The following is an 18,664-nucleotide window of genomic DNA, read 5'->3' as shown; positions in this document are numbered from 1 at the left end:
TTTGAAGTTACTGAACTGGAGACAGGGCTGGAGAGTAAGTTAATCATTTAGACTAAGACAGTTGCTTTATACAACTTGCCTCATTCACACCCATATTTCTTTTCTATCTAACATTCATGGACATCCAATGGTTAGTATCTTGCCCAAGGATACTTGGCATGCAGACTGGAACAGCCAAGCATTGAACCAGCAACCTTCCATAAGTAGATGGCATGCTCTACCTCCTGAGCTACAGCCACTTCACACTATGAATAATGTATGTACAAACACTTCAGCAAAAGTCTTAACAATACAGATAGCTGGCAATGACCTCAGTGTAAGGTAGTGATGGGTCGTTCGCGAACGAAATGGCTCGGTCTTTGACGTGAACGACGCGAGCCGGCTCCTTATCGCGAGCCGTCATGTGGGGGTTTTTCTCCTTCTCTCAGCCTCTCTCTCGCACTTTTTTTTCGCTTCACTCCGCACGCGAGCCTTGTGCTTTACGCTGGGCAGAGGGGGGAGGGGCGGTAGTTACACTCAGTAGCACAGGAACAGAGCCAGAGAGAGAGAAAGAGAGCCAGGGACAACAACGTCACATTAGAAAGGTATAGTAATCATCCACAACTATTTTCAATTGCAGATGATAAAGGATTCAGGAAGTTTATTCATGCAGGTCCATATGACAGAGAATATGCATGTTATTTTTATTTTCATATTATAATTTATATTTAATTGTGTTGTGGTTTGCAGTGTTTTGTGTTGTTTCACTTTAAATTTGTAAAAGGAAAAAGCTGAACATTTAAATAGTTAAAATTTGAAATGTGAATAGTTGATTTTTGTATTATATGATTTATTTATTACATTTTATGTGGAGTGAATAAATAAAAGTATATTTACGGTGGCCCCTACAGACAAAGCACGTACAAACTTCAAATCACGTACAAACTCCAAAACACGTAAAAACACGTACAAACTCCGAAGCACGTAAAAACTCTGAAGCACGTAAAAACTCAAAACACGTACAAAAGACAACAGAAGTGCTCCAGGACACTAGGGCGCAGTGTTGAGCTTTTGTTACCAAGTGGCTACACAAGCCAGCAAGTACCAATGACGGGATTTGTTGTGGTAGTAACAGGTAAATTAACTTTTTTTTAAATTATTTGAATATATATGAGTGCCTGTGTATAAATACACAAACAATACACACATGCTTTCAATTGTGTAATTTAAGTGATCTAGTAGCTCTGCTTTGGAAGTTCAGTTCATGCTAGAAATGTGTTTTGGAGTTTGTACGTGTTTTGTCTCTAGGGGGCACCACATATATTTATATATAAACATATATAAATAAAACCACTTTGTTTTATGTTAGTAATTCCTTTTGTGCATAATTTTATATTATTGTTAATAATAAATTAATTAAAGCAACAAAACAACCTGAAGAGCCAGTTCGGAGCCAAAAGAGCCGGCTCTTTTTAGTGAGCCGAACCGAAAGAGCCGGATCTCTAAAAAGAGCTGGAAATCCCATCACTAGTGTAAGGATGCATGGTAAACGTAGATGATTTTCATTTTAGGATTAATATTTCATCTACATTTTGTATTTTGAGAGGCAATTTAGGCAATTTCAAAGACAGTCCTAAATATATGTACATATATTAAGTCACAAGCTGTTATATCATTAAAGATTTGAGAGTGAACTGAAGTTTTCTTTCATTAAAATGGTCCATTTAGCAGCAACTATCATGTATAAAACATACTATTCATTGTTACATTTAGCACATTTTACAGTAAATAACCTGCCAGAAACCTTAATCATTCTGGTGTCTGTGTTGCAGTATTAAATGGAGACTACAAACTGACTCCGACTGACTACAATCTGTTTACAGTCTGTGTTTATTAGAGGAAAATGAATTGTGGACCTTCTCCAGTCTGTTTCAGAGCGATTGCAATCAGTCCAAGTGGGTCTGAGAGATGTTGCTTCTAATAAGGAATATCAGGTATATGTATACTATAGCCATTAAATTAGAAACACTGTAGTTCAGCCCAAATATCAATCTCTGAACATGCAAGATGGAGCACTAGCGGCTCAACATCCGCTTGCTTGCACAAGGAGTGTGTGGACAGCTGAGGTCTGCCATTGTGAGCTAACTGTATACACGGACAATAGCAGCAACAATAACATGCACACAGGCCCAAATGAGGACTCATCATGAAGTCCCTATAGGCTACCTTCCCCAGATTTCCCCTGCACCGTTAAAAAAAAAATCCTAAAAAAACAGTAATATTCCAGCAGCTGGAGCGCCAAAATAATACCAGAAAATAACAGAAAATAACTTTCCCATGAAAATACGGTTATTTTCAGTAATGACAATACAGTTTGTTGCCCTAATTTTACATGGGATTTTGCCTTTTTCAGGTGCTTTTAAACATTAAATTAGGAACATTTTAATGTGATTAAACAATGAAATTACCTATAAACAAGGTCAATGAATGCGGCAATATGAATAATAATACTTAAATATACAGTTAACAGTTGGTTTAAATAATAATGGATTGCATTCATATAGCGCTCTTTGAGACCCTCAAAGCACTTTACAATTCTACTTTATAATTCCCCTCTGGCCATCACCAGTAGGTGATAGGTGAAGTGTCTCGCCCAAGGACACAACGACCGAGAGTCGGGGCTCGAACCGGCAACCTTCTGATTACAAGACGAACTGCCAACTCTTGAGCCACAATCGCCCTAAATAGCAGCAATAATAATAATGATTTGATGTGAAAAAAGTTTATACGAATCATTTTATATATTTTTCCATAGCATTACATTTGAATTTAACAGTTCAATCTTTCAAATAACGGACAAATATTTGTGAAATGATGATACATTTGTGAATGTATTTTAACAATCTAAATATGCATATGTACAGACAGATACATTTAACAAACAAGAAAATTATGTTTTATTACAGCGGTCTCCAACCTTTTTTGTGCCACGGACCGGTTTATGCCCGACAATATTTTTATGGACCGGCCTTTAAGGTGTCGCGGATAAATACAACAAAATAAAACTAGTACTGGTACCGAAAAAAAGAGAATTTATTCATAACACATGTGAAAAGACCAAGGAAAACCGAGTTAACGATAAAAACGATAACAAAATAACGCTGAAGACTGATAAAAAACCTGAAAACCATACATTTCACACCTGAGCCTCAACTCTCGCGGCCCGGTACCAAACGACTCACGGACTGATACCGGTCCAAGGCCCGGGGGTTGGGAACCGCTGCTTTATTACATTTACAGTGATTTTACGTTGATTTACATTTGAAATGTGAAATCACAGTCTATTTATGTGCATTTAATGATATTCTAGAAGAACAGTACAAAACTGTAAAATACACAGTAACATACTTTTATATTACAATTTTTTTTACAGTGTGGCAGATGGTAAATGATAATCTGACATTTCCTCAGTGTCTCCATTTTGTCACTATTTATGCCTATGCATCCCAGAATCAACCCTCTACAGACTCCATGTACTGCACCTCAATCTACAGTCACACATATGAGTCACTCAAGACAAAGTGTGTATATGTCAAGGAGCGAAAAAGTACAGAAACACTAATAAACTGATATAATTCCTGTCCTTTTCTTTCTTGGTAGAAGCTGCAGTGAAGATCTGAATGTTTGTAACAGTTCTGGTGTCATGCTTTGCCAAAAGGTGGATCCAAAGAGCAAACCCAGGCAACACTTGGCAAGTTTAAAGTAGTCATAGTTAAGAAGTGAATGGTTTACTGATAGAGAGCAGTTGGCAGGGAGATTTAGCAGCACTATAGGTTTGCATATGGGAGCCCTGTCAAAGAAGAGATAAAGAATTACCAGGAGTCGAAGAGGAGAATATGGTCCACCTGTGATAGTCATTAGTTTTATTAGTTATTCGTATAGTTAAGAGTGAATGGAAACTTAGAGATTGTTTGTGGGCAGTAGGTGGATATCCAAGTTTGGTTAATTATGGAATTAATTATGACGACCATGATTTGTCAGAGAAATCTTGCAAACTCCGGCCGTGTATACTCCATACTTGATTACTAGACAGGTGTACGGAGAGCTTCTTCAATGGAGAAACTCCACTCAGGATGGACTCAGAGGAGCCAGAACAACTACTCTACATGACACTTAATAGCAAAGAATATTAAGAAAGACAAGATCTTTCTCGACTCTTCCTCACAGTAAATCTGTAGTACTGCAAAGGTCACTTAACCGGTTTATTTGACAGGGTGACTCCAAAACTTTGTTCTGGGTTTGTGCACCCTAATTTAAAGTCATTTGACAGATTCACCACAAGATCAGCCTGCAATTAGGCATGTTAACTGTTAAAGACAGTGCAATTAGAAAAAGACTAAATAATTATAGCTCGTTTCAAAAGGTTACCATGAGAAAGCCCCTTCTCTCTAAAAATAACATGGCTTAAAATTGTAAAGGTGAGCCTGGACAAACCACTTCTGACTGATTTTTGGAATTATGCCCTTTGGAAAGATCACCTTTCACTAACTGAGTTGAACTTGAGCTCACCGTAAACTAAAGTATTATAGAGGCAAAATGTCATTTTTTTTTCTGGCGCATGTATTTTGTTGGAGTATGTTTATTTACTTCTTTTCTCCCATTCCTCTGAACTGTTTTGTTTTTCAACACAGGAAGCTTTGAGGAGTTCGTACATCTATATTCATTACCAATTACTGAAAACCAGAGAGAAATATAATAACTAGAAACAATGAGTTCCACCCTACTGTCCTGACTGCTTCACTCCTGTATTTTCCCTCATTTCCACACAGAATAAATGATGTAATAAATAATATCATAGAGGACTTTTGGTTTTTTCTAAGCTTTATGCCTCTTCAGGTCTGTCCCAAACAAAGCTTTACTCTGTTTAATATAACAGATGAGCCAGAATCTCCTGCCTGCAGGTCCCTGCTTCTATTTTTGGACAACGGTATTTCTGGCGTATGTTACTGACCCCAGACCAGCACACACAGCTACATCCCAGCTCACCAATCTGGGTTGAGATTAATCTGCCAGCAGGATAAAGCCTTGTCTTTGACCATGGGATCAGTGATTGAGGGCCCTGCACTGTGGGTAGAATTAAATCAGCTGGTTCTCAGTTAATGCGCTGGTCAGTGACAGAGGCTTCAGGGGGAACAGGGACAGGACTCACGTGATCAAGACTCTAGAGGAAATGGAGGAGGGGTAGATATGGTATGATGAACAGAGACACTTGAATTTAACCTGAACAGATATTATATCTACAGCTGTTCACCTTGTAGCTTTTTCCCCCCTGTACAGCTTATTAGTTTTATTGTAGTTTTAGATGCACTAGTTATTATATGTGAAAGAAATAGCATCAACAAATTGTACTGGATATGTGGCACAAAGCAGTGTTAAAATAGGAAGAAACAACAGCACACAAGAGGAGAGATGCAAAAACCATCAGGCCTGGACACAAAGAGAGCATGAGAGGTGGTTTTGATGCCTCACAGTGTGAAGTATTCATGTGCAAGCATGTGCGCAGTGATGTTAAGCCAAGCGTTACAACCTTCAGGAGGAAGGTTGTAATGTGTACTTGTACTTCATCTGTTTTGATTCAATCTACAGTATGTTCTGTAGATTTACACCAAAAAAAAACCCTCATTCCCTCACAAGCATAGATGTTCTTGTCCAAAAATATTCTTTCTCAGTTATGTTTGTGGTTTAGTTTCTCATGCTGTGATTTATTTATCTTTATTTTTGTTCTATATTAAGGCCGGAGGTTGCTAGAACGTCTATGTTCAACTACAATATATAGGTATCTATGCTATGCTCAAAACATGCATTCACAATAAAAGCTTCATTAAGAAATGAAGAAATGTCTTCTCTTAGTACATCAGGACTTCATTAGTCAAAAGATATAGACCAAAAACAAATGTCCATTACAGAGGACATAAATGAATAGGCTGGTTCTCAGGAGGTTATAGTATATCAAGTGGACAACTAGAAAGTCAGGGTCTGCAGAACCAAATCATTAATGGTACGATCACACTATGGAAAACAGTGTTTGAAGACCCACGGCACAATGGGGGTCTTCAAACACTTCAAACAATGGGGGTCTTATTGCCACTTTGTTCAATAAACTTGTGATCTTGTAGCCTTTGAAATGGTTTATTTATGGTGGAAAGAAGGTGTGTGACCAACTCTGATGCAGAAGCACAGTGATCAAATTACAATAGGACAGTCTACTATCAGTGTTCATTAATTTACGATTGATCCACGTCAATTTGGCAATTATATGCAATGTGTGATAAATCCATGAAAACCACAAATCTGTTACTGTCTACATTCAGCACCCAGCCAGAACCTCATAGATTTGACCCAGAAATTGAGAAATTACTCCACAAATAGTGGCATAGTTGATGTAGGATGGAAATTTAATAGTAAAATGGCTCTGCAACCTTGCAACTGATGAGTTGCACTCCAGACTAACTCGGATTGATATCAATGTGTTGGCCATCTGTTTGCATTAGACAGCAGTTCCCCAGTCTGTCTGAAATTGACTGCAGTCGGTCTGAGTTGCATTGCAATTGTTTGGATAGAAGCTTGTTTCCCCCACCAAGTGACCTGTACAACTGCAAAGTTTGCACAATGAGCCTCTGTGTTTTATTAATAAACAATATAAAATATGGATATAACTTCCAGGTTGGAAAATAAAGCCTTGAAGAGTTACACTCATACAGTGAGGGAAATAATTATTTGATCGCCTGCTAAATTTGTAAGTTTGCTTTGTTTTTATTGTAGTTTCATTTTAATGGAGAGAGAATCAGATTATCAGCAAAAACTAATTACATAATTGTTATAAATTGATTTGCATGACACTGAATGAAATAAGTATTTGATCCCCAAGCGAAACATCACTTAGCACTTGGTGAAGAAACTATTGGTGGCAAGCACAGCAGTAAAACGTTTCTTATAGTTGGTCAACAGGTTTGCTCACGTCTCAGGAGGGATTTTGGTCCACTTCTCTGTAAAGAAGAGCTGGCCAAAATCTCCAAAATCCAGAGGTAATTAAAACACACAGAAACACTACATTGCTCTTGCTGTTGTCTTGTAACTGATACTTGTGGCCAGGATTCGTTAGGGGGGGTCGGATGGGTTTCCCTCTCTCCGGTCAACACGTTCCTGCCTCTGCTAAATAATGTTTCATTCCCAGTGGGGATAAAAGTTTATTATCTGGAAACAGTGCACAGTTTCACAAATTATATCCTGCTTGTGGCCACAGTAGATTGTGGTTTAGAAAAAAACATTATAAAGTTGCACTTTAATACATAAATAGGCAGCTTATTTTAGAGGACACTGTGTAAAATATCAGTAAAGACAGATGACGGATGATACAATGATATGCAAATCTCATAAATCTGTGTTTTATTTACAACAGAAAACAGAAAAGTGAATGGTTATACAGAAAATGAATCTTTTAAAGTATTATCTCCTTTTTGAATTTGATGGCAGCAATGTGTCTCAAAACAAATTAGGACAGAGTCATAATAATATAATGTAAATTAGTACAAACATGTGAGTGTGTATGCAAGAATGTCTGTGTTCCCAGAACCTTTGCTCATTCAATTGGGTTGAAGACAAGTTTCATCCTTGGATTTATGTCTTTATTTTTAATCATTGTTTTTCTCTGGGATGAGGACCCAATCTAATGCTAGCAATGGAGCTAGCACATAACTAGCTCATTTGGCAGATTGGCAAAGAGAGAGAGAGACCACAAATTTGAGCTGTTGAATTGGAGGAGAGTACATGAATTTATTTTATTCTGGGAGCTATGAACAATAAAGACTGATGTAAGTATATATTTTTTCTAACATATTGCTGTTTAAAAGTGTTTGTTTAGAGACGTTGGTGGGTGCTACTACCTCCCATTATACTTTGGATAATGGGAGGTAGCAGCACCCTGTAGGAACCATAGCCTGCAGTCAGAGAGTGCTCTGTTAGGATTATAAGGTGATAAAGCATGAGGTTAGAGCTGGATCACATGACCCTGAATCCTCCCATAGTTATGCTGCAAAAGGTCTAGGTTGCTGGGGGATTCCCATGATGCACTGAGTGTTTATGTGCTTCTACACCACTCTGTATTTAATCACTAGTAATTATTAATCTCTGGCTTTCTTCCACCAGATGTGTTTGTCCTGTCTTCTTCCCCCAGTCGGTGGTAGCAGATGGCCGCCTTTACCTGAGTCTGGTTCTGCCAGAGGATTTTTCCTGTTAAAATTGAGTTCTTCCTTCCCACTGTTGCCAAAGTGCTTGCTCGAAGGAGGTCATCTGACTGTTGGGGATTTTCTATGTTTCCTCTGTAGTATTGTCTTTACCTTATAATATAAAGCACCCTGAGTCAACTGTTGTTGTGATCTAGCGTTACAAAAATAAAACTGCATTGAATTGAAGGTAGTATGAGGGTCTTTAAGATTAGGTGGGACCTGATTACAACATGGAGCCAGAGAAGAAAAGCTAATAAGGGAGAAATATGGGCTCTCGTTTCAGTCCCATTTAGTACTCTCGCTGCAACGTTCTGGATCAGCTGAAGGCGTATTAGATCGTTTTTAGCAAGAAATTCAAGGTCATCCAGGCCTATAGTCTGACATGTCTTTTAGATGTGCCTGTAGTTTAGTTGATTTGTATCATCCTGTTTCATTGATGAATAAAGTTGGGTGTCAGCAATGAAAATGTAGGCATTGTTTTTTTTAATAATATTACCTAAGAGAAGTATGAATAATGTGAAAGTATTGTTCCCAACACATAACTCTGTTTGGCTAAATCTTGTGTGTGGAAAAAGGTTTCCATTTACATGCACAAATTGAAATCAGTCAGATAGATAAGAATCAGACTACTGCAACAAACATCCTTGAAATACCAACAGTGTGTTTTACTCTCTCTAGTAAAATATTGTGGTCAGCTACATCGAATGCTGCACTGAGGTCTAGCGGGAAGATGATTAATAACCTTTACTAATACTGTTTCTGTGCTATGGTGCACTCTAAATCCTGACTAAAACTCTTTAAGTAAACCATTTCTTTGCAAAAAAAAAAATGGAATCTTTTAAGAATTTTTGAAATAATTTCTAGCATAAAGTCAAACAAACAAAACAATATTCCTTTCACATTCACCTACTGAGTGATACCAACTGAAACTTCAGCTTTAATCATCGATAAGGCATTTAGTGTTTGTGTATCTTTGCTATGAGTCTAAAAAATAACCCAGCCAACACTAAAATGTGACCTGTTTGAACTCAAAGGATGCTAACTGAACATCCTGCTTCAAAAACACAACTCTTACAACTGTGCTTTCCCACATTTACTGTTTCAGCTAAACATTTCCTCTTACCCATTTTTGGTGTAATACGTTCAAAAGTAAGACATAATCACATTACAGTTACAGTTATGCCATACCTGCAAAACAACGTTTCTTAAGTTATCTGCACAACAGGTGGCTAGCGGATTTTTCTCTTAGCAGCTAATCTACAAACAGCTGATTAACGTTCTTGTGCAGGAAGGAGGAAAATATCAGAGTTTAGGTTTGGACATTTCATTTCATTTTCATTCCATAAAAGAAGAAGAGTGCAAACTACATCCAGAAACAACTGCATTATAGTGCTAACACAACATTGGCTCTTTGTAAGCATCTGAACAGACGGCATGCTAACACAAGGCTCGCAAAAAACCCAGAGTGATGTTAAAGCAGAGTAAATGCTAATGTCACCCAGCAGCCAAAAGCCTGGCCTCCAATAGGCAGTAATCAGGCTTATAGCATTGTAACTTCCATTTCTACATGTGCATGTTTCTAAAGTAGAATAACTGTATCAATCGTCAACTCTCCGAGTTGGTTTTCAATTTTGCTTTTTGTTGTCAGTTTTGTGTTCATACGTAACACTGAAAGAAGGAACATATGTGTCCTCATTACGACAGGCATTAGTTTCTGTGTGTGAGACTATAGCTACAATATGAATCAGTGCTCTTAATTGATAACGTTGTGATTTTAATTATTTTATAGATGAATACTAATTTTATTTGAACCATAAACCCTGGACTTGTGTTATCTCAAATGTGTTTCTCTGCACAAATTCTATGAAAATGCAATCACCTTTTTGGTATAAAGAAGTTAAGCTGGGATGTGGCTAACATTTTTCAATGTTGAAATTCAGCCATGTTTTTATTGAAGCCACTTTTAAAAGAAAAATGAATTGTGAAAGCTACAGCAAAAAAAAAAAAATCCTCAGCATGACAAGCATCTAATTTCACCACACTGGAAAGATGAAAATTACTTTCATGGAAATCCTTTAAATGTTCACAATACAGTACCTCCTGCATTTAGAATTTTAACAGTTTGCTTAATTAAAATAAAAGCAAATTATTTTCATCCTCACATTGTAAACTGTGTACCAGCACACAGAAATGAAAACATAGGGTGAAACAGGAATAAAATCATCAAATGCAACATAGCTGATACTCCAATCACAATATCTTTGAGGGTTTAACTAGTTACAAAACAACAAAGAAGATATCTTTAAATGTCAGTGTTAGATATGTCTGGGAGCTTATATTCCACATTCTTGGCCAGAATAAATCAGATCCTATTGATTCTCACAAGCTCATTTCCAGGAATCTGTGTACACTACCACATCACTCTCTGGAAAGTAGTATGTGACCTCATTACTGAATTCTTCAGGGATTTTTCCTGATATGTTCACAACAGTAGAGATAATTTACATTAATTTACCTTATGATCTAGGACAAGAGGAGAGTACTAAAAATCATATTAGCCAGCTGGGAGCACGAACTGGCTGTTAATGTAAATCTCTTTACTTTCAATCTGCTTTAGTCAACTTTCCACATGTGTTGTGAAATAGAGTGATTGTATAGGTGGTAGCTAGCCAAGACGGATTATCAGTGGCTGCACAAGCACTGCGATTGGCCAACAGCTTCTGTTGTCAGGGTTTTCATCCCTACAGATGGCCATGGTTAGTGTGGCAATGACAGCAGGCTCAGCATCAGCAGCCTTCCTTGGAAAAATATGCAAGGAATACTTGGAACATTCCTGCTTTCTAGCTTGCTGTAAACACAGGGGTTCCAGGGGCATCAGGTGTGGATGAGGCTGAGACTTAAGCTGTTTGGATTTGAGCTAGCAGTGGTAAAAGCATTCAGCATTCTGTAAACACACACACAAAGACAGAGGCAACTCTACATATCTGACATAGTACTCCAGCTAAAACAAATCCAGCATTCCTGGCTTTTGTTCACCCATTTCTCTATCAGAGATTACTAGGGTCAGTACAGCAGGTTTAAGCTCCTGTCTTTCCCCTGAATGGCAGCCACATCTGTCAGCCTCCTCAGGACCTTTTGCGTGCACATCAGCACAACCGGTCCTTTCTGCACCACAGGAACCAAACATGCTATTAACTATACATGCAGTAGGAAAAATAAACACCTTAGTCCAGATATTGTTTTTAAGTTACTGGTTATCTTCAATATTATAACAACAGGGTATACAAATCAAAAGTCAACTAACTCAGTGAGAGCTAACTGCTTGAATTGCAAGTAATGCTTTGAATAAACTCAGAAACAACATCAAAGAAGCCTACCTGATAAATAAATCCTTTATTGAGGTCCACTGAGAGCATGGTGCACCTCTTGAAATGTTGGGGCAGGATGCCCGCTAACTCTCCTTGTGCTTGCGGCAATAGTAAGATAAGAGGCTAAGGCTAAGGGCCTGAGCTCCACTCAGCTCAGGATGACTATGACTGTTGTAAGAGGACTCAGAGAGAATAACAGAGGCAGACAGCTTGTTTGTCTGTGCATGTCAGTCAAACCCTTGCCTCTCTTCTCAGCCACTCTTTTCAGCTGCTCTTCCCATGCTTTAAAAAGGCAGCAACCTTATTCCAAAAAGCTCAGCGAACACAACATAAAAACAAAAGCAGAGACTTCAGCACCGCGCCAGCTCTCCCTGTGCCTCTTCCACTGCCTCCGACGCCTTTCATCCAGGGTAACATCAAATGTTTCTGACAAGCGTCCATCCGCCAATCCCCCCAGAGAGATTAGCGCTCTGACATCACCAGTGCTGTGCTGTGCAGAGTTCTACTGCTGAGCATCCAAGCTCTGTTGTTCTATTACCTAAATCGTAGGTCGCATGGGCTCTAAAAACACTATCCTCAGAAAGAAGCTTCACACAGTTATGGGTCAACACATACATCTAGCAGAGGACGTAAGAGGCAGGGTGGAGCGTTGCAGTTTCATTATGCACAGTAGTGTATGTATGACCTACCTGAGGCAAAGAAGCTGTTCTCTGGCTCTAGTCCATTGTCAGCAAAACTGTGATCTGCTAAAAGCAGATCCTAAAGGAACAAGCAAATATTCCTACTGCGCTGCCGGAGACCACTGTGAAATTACAGTAGTGCTGCCTTTGTGGTTTGTGTCAGCTGATACTTCTGAAGGATTTCATTAACAGAAAAAGCACTTATCACTGAAACATTTATAAGTGAAGATCAGACAGCCATATTACAATTATAGTATGCAATCTAATTTTCCATAAGCCTGCCTCTCCTCATCCACCCATCTGTCTCTCATCTTCTCCAACCAGCTCTGCATCCTCTTCTTCTGCCTACCTCCATGCTCTCATCATCCTCCTCTCCACTGACACTGCTATAATTAACCATGGAAAGGAGTGCAGCCAGTCTGGGCTGCTAGCTGAGGTGGGGAGGCTTCCTCCCTGCCTGCCAGTTTTGCACAGTTAGATCACTAAGTCGAGCACAGATTTCACACAGATAACAACATTCTCAATAGAACAAACCCCGGCAACTCCAGCAAGCTTCCTCCATCTGTTCTCACTGATCTTCTCCAGCTTAAACTGAACAAATTGGCAGAAAGCCTGCTGTTATGTCAGGGTTGTACAGCAATTAGAGCTGTGCCAGTCAAGTTCACATCCAAAACAAAACAATGGTCATTTGAATTGGAGTCAAGTTGATAATAGGTAAAGGAAAATAAATATATTTATCTATAAAGAAACAGATAAATACCGGTATGTGCAAAGACAACAACAATGATACATCTCTGCTTTACAATACTGTCAACCAGTACTGGCCAATCACAGACACGGTCACTTATAGCCAAATATAACCTTATTACAACAACACATGATGTATTATACCATCTCGTTTTTTATTTAACAATTAAGCCAAATAAAGAAGCAGTGTGTGAAAACTTCAGCAGACGCAGTTGCAACATTCATTGAATTTCATTCACTTCTAATCCCCACATCACATTCTGCTCAATTTAATTTCCAGCCACTAGAGTTAGATATTTTCATATCTAAGTGTCATTAAGAATGCTTCTGCTAAACTAAAACTAAAGAAACTAAACTAAAACTTTTTTTTTGCTAAACTAAAGAAATTAAACTGAAAATATTATCTTTTTGAAATTCCTAAAGATACGCAAAGTGTTTGAGCCACCCTGATGCCACACCAAAGACTACTTAAAAGGCAAGAGGTTTCTTCCTGTTAAAGAGTTTTTCCTTCCCACTGTTGCCAAAGTGCTTACTGTTGGGTTTTTCTCTGTATGTATTATTGTAGGGTCTACCTTAGAATATAAAGTGCCTTAAGGCGACTGTTTTGGTGATTTGGCGCTGTATAAATAAAATTGAACTGAACTAAATTAAAGATGACTGATGCCTCCTGTCAAAAGCAGCATTGTATATACGGACATTATTAGTTAAAGAATTTTTAAAAAAGCCCCTATGATTTAATAAATTTGCTCTGAAATTAAGTTTTGAGTTATGAAACACTAAGATTTGAGCATTATCTATTTCTAATGTTACCAAAGTTTTACTTTCCATGTGAAATTATTGTATATACGTGTGAATGATAAATTTGATTTATCTTCCATTCTATCGCAGTTTAATTTAGTTACTGTTGTCATTACTTAATAAAACAGGGTTCTAATATTTGTATTTATTCACAATATCTTGTAATGTGAAAGTCATCAAAGTGCCCCTGTCAGTTTAGACAGGGGCACTTTCTTCTCATACTCCTATATTTGGCTCATACTCTCAAAGGCATTTCACAGATAGAAAGCCTTCACATAGATTATCTGTTATTATTTATTTATGTTAACCTATTGTAGATGCCAAATGCAGGTGACGTGTGATTATTGCAACCTAAAAATAGTCAACATCTGTTTAGCAAGCAATCTAATTGAAGATCTGAACCAAATACAGCTGCTATATTATTGCAGATTAACAGCTTTTTAACAGCAAAGAATGTGAGAACACCATCTAAGGCATCAGTAAATCTATCTGATTATTTACTTTTAATTACTTCCTATTGTTCTGAGAAGCACAATAGTACCAGTAAAGCAATGCAGGCCTGCATTCAATTTTATAATATCTACTCATTCATTCATTCTGCCTTAGTAAGACAGATTCGTTTGCAGTGTGGAGCTATTTTTTTACAGTTTCTTATGCAGATGAGGGCTTCCCTCCACCCCCACAAAAGAACACAATATTTGGGGTGGGCTCTCTCTAACATTTGTTTTTTGTCAAGCTTTAGATTTCCTAAAATTTTCAATCTTAAGTTGGAAGTCTACTCAACACTTTGCACTGTCACCTCATGGCAAGAACAACACAGTTTGGATGATCTCCCCGAGTCTGTGCGGGTTTTCTCTAGTTTTCTTCTCACCGTTGCTTGTGGTGTGGATGTGAGCTCAATACAGGACTTAAAATACAGAGAATAGAGTGGTGTATGCATGTATGCATAACAGTGGCTTATAGTATATAGGGTTTAAAATCTTTTTCTAAAACTCTTTACCGTTTATTTCAACTGCAAACTCTACACATACACCAAACACAAAATCAACATTAGTACACCCAGCTAACGTTTTGTTGTTGATTGATCATCACTATCCATTCAAGATAGCTGAAATAAAAAATAACAGTGAAACTTATGCAGACATCCAGCATGTTACCTGGCCACCTGCTTGATGTCATTCAATAACTTTTTAATACTAGGGGGCTTTTTTATCCAAATTTTTGCATGTGATTATTTTTTCATTAAGACTAAAACAAAGCAAACAAGAAATACTTACAAAGGGGAAAACAATATATTAGACAGTTGTGTAAATCTATTCTATATCTAGCTGGAATTGTACCCAGCAGTTTTTTTGCTGCTAACACTACTACTTTTTTTTTCCTACTGAGCTATACAGCCATCCCACACCAGACTGACTCTATACCCTTACAGTACCTGCCTCTTATCAGAAACCAACTGATGACTGAGGAGTTGGAGCAGTCCACTGACCATGCAAAACAATAAGAAAATCATATAGTTTGCATTATTCTGTGTTACTCACCACTTCTTTAGTTTCTTGGGAACTTTGTTCCTGCAATTAAAAAAATATATCAGGAAATCACTTAATGGGACAAAAACAAGACACGCAAGAACATTACTGTCAGCCAAAATGGTCTGTGAAAAACATACCTTAGCATGTAAACTTTGAGTGTAACAACTAGAAGGCAGCAGACATTGAAAACCAATAATGCATTTGAATGCAGCGCTTGCTGTTGTAAATTAAACTTACTCTCATGCATGACCCTGGAAACCTGGTAACACACTAGAACGGTACACAATTATACTGTTTTTTTTTATAGCCACGTCGTTTGCTGAGAAGTCCCTGAGATTCTCACTATATTAACACCTCACATACTCATACACATCCTGGTGAAACCATGACAACACTTGCTGTGAGCTATGTAGGAGGAGGGATGGGGAAACAGCAATGAACTACAATGACAGGGAAACGACTACACTGCAATGGCACTGCGGGGAAACGGAACATCCCATCCCATACCACATCAGCCCCATCAGGCTTCACTGTACACCATAAGCTGCGGAAAACTAAGTCCTCATGTAACACAGCCACAAATAGAACAAACAATGAGAGTATTGATTTGCCTCTATTTGGTGCTTTTTTTTAAATGGTGAGCACAAAGCAGCATATTTCATATCTCCTCTGGCACTGACAGTGCTTCCAAGGCAGCTGACATTTTTTTTCTCCACACAGTCTCACCTGAATGCTAATGAGGAAAGGCTGACCGCAGAAGCAGGCTGTGCCTTCAAGTGTCTCAGTGTGTTGCATGTGTTTGTTTGTGTGTAACTCTGCCATTGGGTTTGTTAATTGCGTGTATTCCTCAGTCAATTTTTTGTATTTGTGCTGCATCTCTCTGTCTATAACTGTATTGACTGTAACACCTACACATGAGATAGAATATGATTACTGCACATAAATTCCTGCGTGATACAGTCAATTTGCCGAATATGATATTTTCAAGTCATAAAAATCCAGTCTCTCCTGTCTCTGTCTCCTCACTGCTAGGATCAAACACTTTATGCTCATCTCACTGTATCATCTTGAGATGATGTGTACTTAAAGCAACAGCTTGGTAGATTTTCATATAGATAAGAAAACTGGGTCGAGGGGGTAGCCAGCCCATATGATTTCTACACAAGCAGCAAAGAACCCATGAAATATAACTAGCCTCATCACAAATGCCTCCTGTGTGAAGGCGTTTGGATATTAAGGATATGAACATCTTCTACTTGGATATACATGCAGTGCACAAGGGAACTGCATTCCCTATATATGATGCGCAACATCCATGTTAGTCGTGATATAGTCATGCGTCATATAGCCGGCAAAGCGTCCGAATATTGGTCATTTTGAAGCACGATTATAATGAAAATGAATCATTCATTTATCGCGTGCTTGCGCCTGTCTTATTCCAAGGGGGTAAACACTGAGCACCAACAGTCCATTATGATTTTATCAGTTAAATTTTAAAGAACTGAACACAAATACTGCAAGTACGTGAATATTTAGCTTTACCGTTGGCAAGAGCGGCTCCATTTGAGCTCCTTGATCCGTGATGTCCATCTTTTCTTCTCCTTGGCTTCACAACAGGCAAGTCGTGATGCGCTACTCCGCCTCTGTCAAATGCGTCTCGAAAACGAGGATGGCTTTTTGTTGTAGCTGATTTGATGTCTCTTTTCTCCCTCGTATTCACCGTATTGTTCAAATGGAGGTAGCAAAGCATTGCCGTCCTGCCCTACATAATTTACGCACGAAGGAGGGAGGTAGTGCTTCCCATTACACGCGCTCACCCCTGGACGCGGCGGTGATGAGCACACAGGCGAGTGAGCATACAGGGATTCATTTGTGAATACATATTTATAGTCATTTGTAGTCGTTAAGACACGCATAACTATGTTCGGCCAAACAGTCTATTGTTTCAATTGGATCTGTGAAAAAAACATTCAATGTATTTCAGTAGGGTGACGTTTAAATACTGTACTGTACTGCGTGCGTTATTAATATCTAGTTTAACCGCGAAAGCAATCAATACAGCAATGGAGCAATGTCTGCTTGTTTGGTGTTACCCATGTGGATTTTCTCAACCACTGCGCCATACACAGGCCTCCTCCACACTAAAACAGCCGCAGTCATTGTCATTATTTTCTTCTCATTTCAGATATAAACATATAACGCATAATATTACGTCAAATGCGCATCACCACTATCCAGAACATCTTACACACCGGCTACAGAAATGCTCCGGTCATTCCATCATTATTTCTAGCTGCAGCACGCCACGCTGTGCCTGTGCCGGAATTCACGTTTGACCAGGATGCCGCTGCAGTGAAGTTTATACCGGGGTGCCCTCCTCTGGTGGCCATAGAAAACCGTTGCAATTGGATTTAGCCTATATTCATAATGCAACTGTTTAATCTCACTTAAGAGTAACACTAGACAATAGCATGAACGTCAGTACTTAAGTACTTACCTAAGTAATCAATATTTAAGTTGATGGTGGCATTTAATGATGATCAGGCTACAGTGAAGTGCTTTCTAAGGTCAAACACATCAACTCTTGAATTCCTTGTCAAACTTTTGCTTGAAGCAGGGGGGAAATTGCCACCGCCTTTTTATTTTAACTTTTGCAACTCTTTGAACTACAAGTAAGCAAGCCTGCAGTCTGAGACCGAAATCTATTATTTGGGATATTATGAGTTCTTTAGGCTATGATGGGGTTTGATCATGCATAAATATGGCAGAAAATGAAATAAATTCTATAGGCTGATATAGGTTGAATATGGAATATGTGGAACTCTCTTCCCCCAGATATAATAAACAGCGGTTCTGTTCACGTCTGCATATTCACTGTAAACTTATTGTTTGTTTATTTTATCTTCTACTATGTTTTTAATTCTATTAAGCGTCCTTGGGTGTCTTGAAAGGCGGTTTTAAATAAAATGTATTAATATGGAAAACTTTGAGTTTCATAGTAAAAGGTCAGGTCTACCAAGCTGGTTTTGTTTATAATAAATGATTAAATGAAAATAATAATTTAAGAAGAAAAAAAACAATGAAAGATTGTTCCAAGACTTGTACTTGAAAAGACGACATATTCATTTTTTCTCGTATTCAGTGATCCTTCCAAATAAGGGGCATATTACTTTTATCTTACCGTTATCTTAACATATGATCGCGTGATGAATAAATAGTAATAGTGAATAGTGAGTATATTTGTCATTACACAGATTATGCATTCAATGCCGAAA

The 18,664-nt window shown here is 38.2% G+C and overlaps 1 protein-coding gene across 4 annotated transcripts in view; it reads right to left on the bottom strand.

The window, feature by feature from the left end:
• The window catches only part of LOC146491930 (sodium-driven chloride bicarbonate exchanger-like), a 52,280-nt gene extending 34,630 nt beyond the window's left edge, over nt 1–17,650 (bottom strand). For 2 of the 4 annotated variants that reach the window (XM_085150251.1, XM_085150252.1), the window contains exons 1-2: nt 16,932–17,650; nt 15,399–15,428 (exon numbers count right to left, since the gene is read on the bottom strand). In XM_085150251.1, the coding sequence (XP_085006377.1) occupies nt 15,399–15,428; nt 16,932–16,979 (78 nt within the window). In that variant the 5' untranslated portion in view covers nt 16,980–17,650. The other 2 variants (XM_085150254.1, XM_085150253.1) reach the window with 2 other exon arrangements.
• Between the last annotated feature and the right edge of the window lie 1,014 nt (nt 17,651–18,664).

The sequence above is a fragment of the Neolamprologus multifasciatus genome, chromosome 23 (genome assembly GCF_963576455.1).
Source record: "Neolamprologus multifasciatus chromosome 23, fNeoMul1.2, whole genome shotgun sequence".
In the NCBI taxonomy this organism is placed as follows: domain Eukaryota; kingdom Metazoa; phylum Chordata; class Actinopteri; order Cichliformes; family Cichlidae; genus Neolamprologus; species Neolamprologus multifasciatus.
Note: the sequence above shows the minus strand (reverse complement) of the source record. Positions and strands in the feature narration are given on the sequence as shown.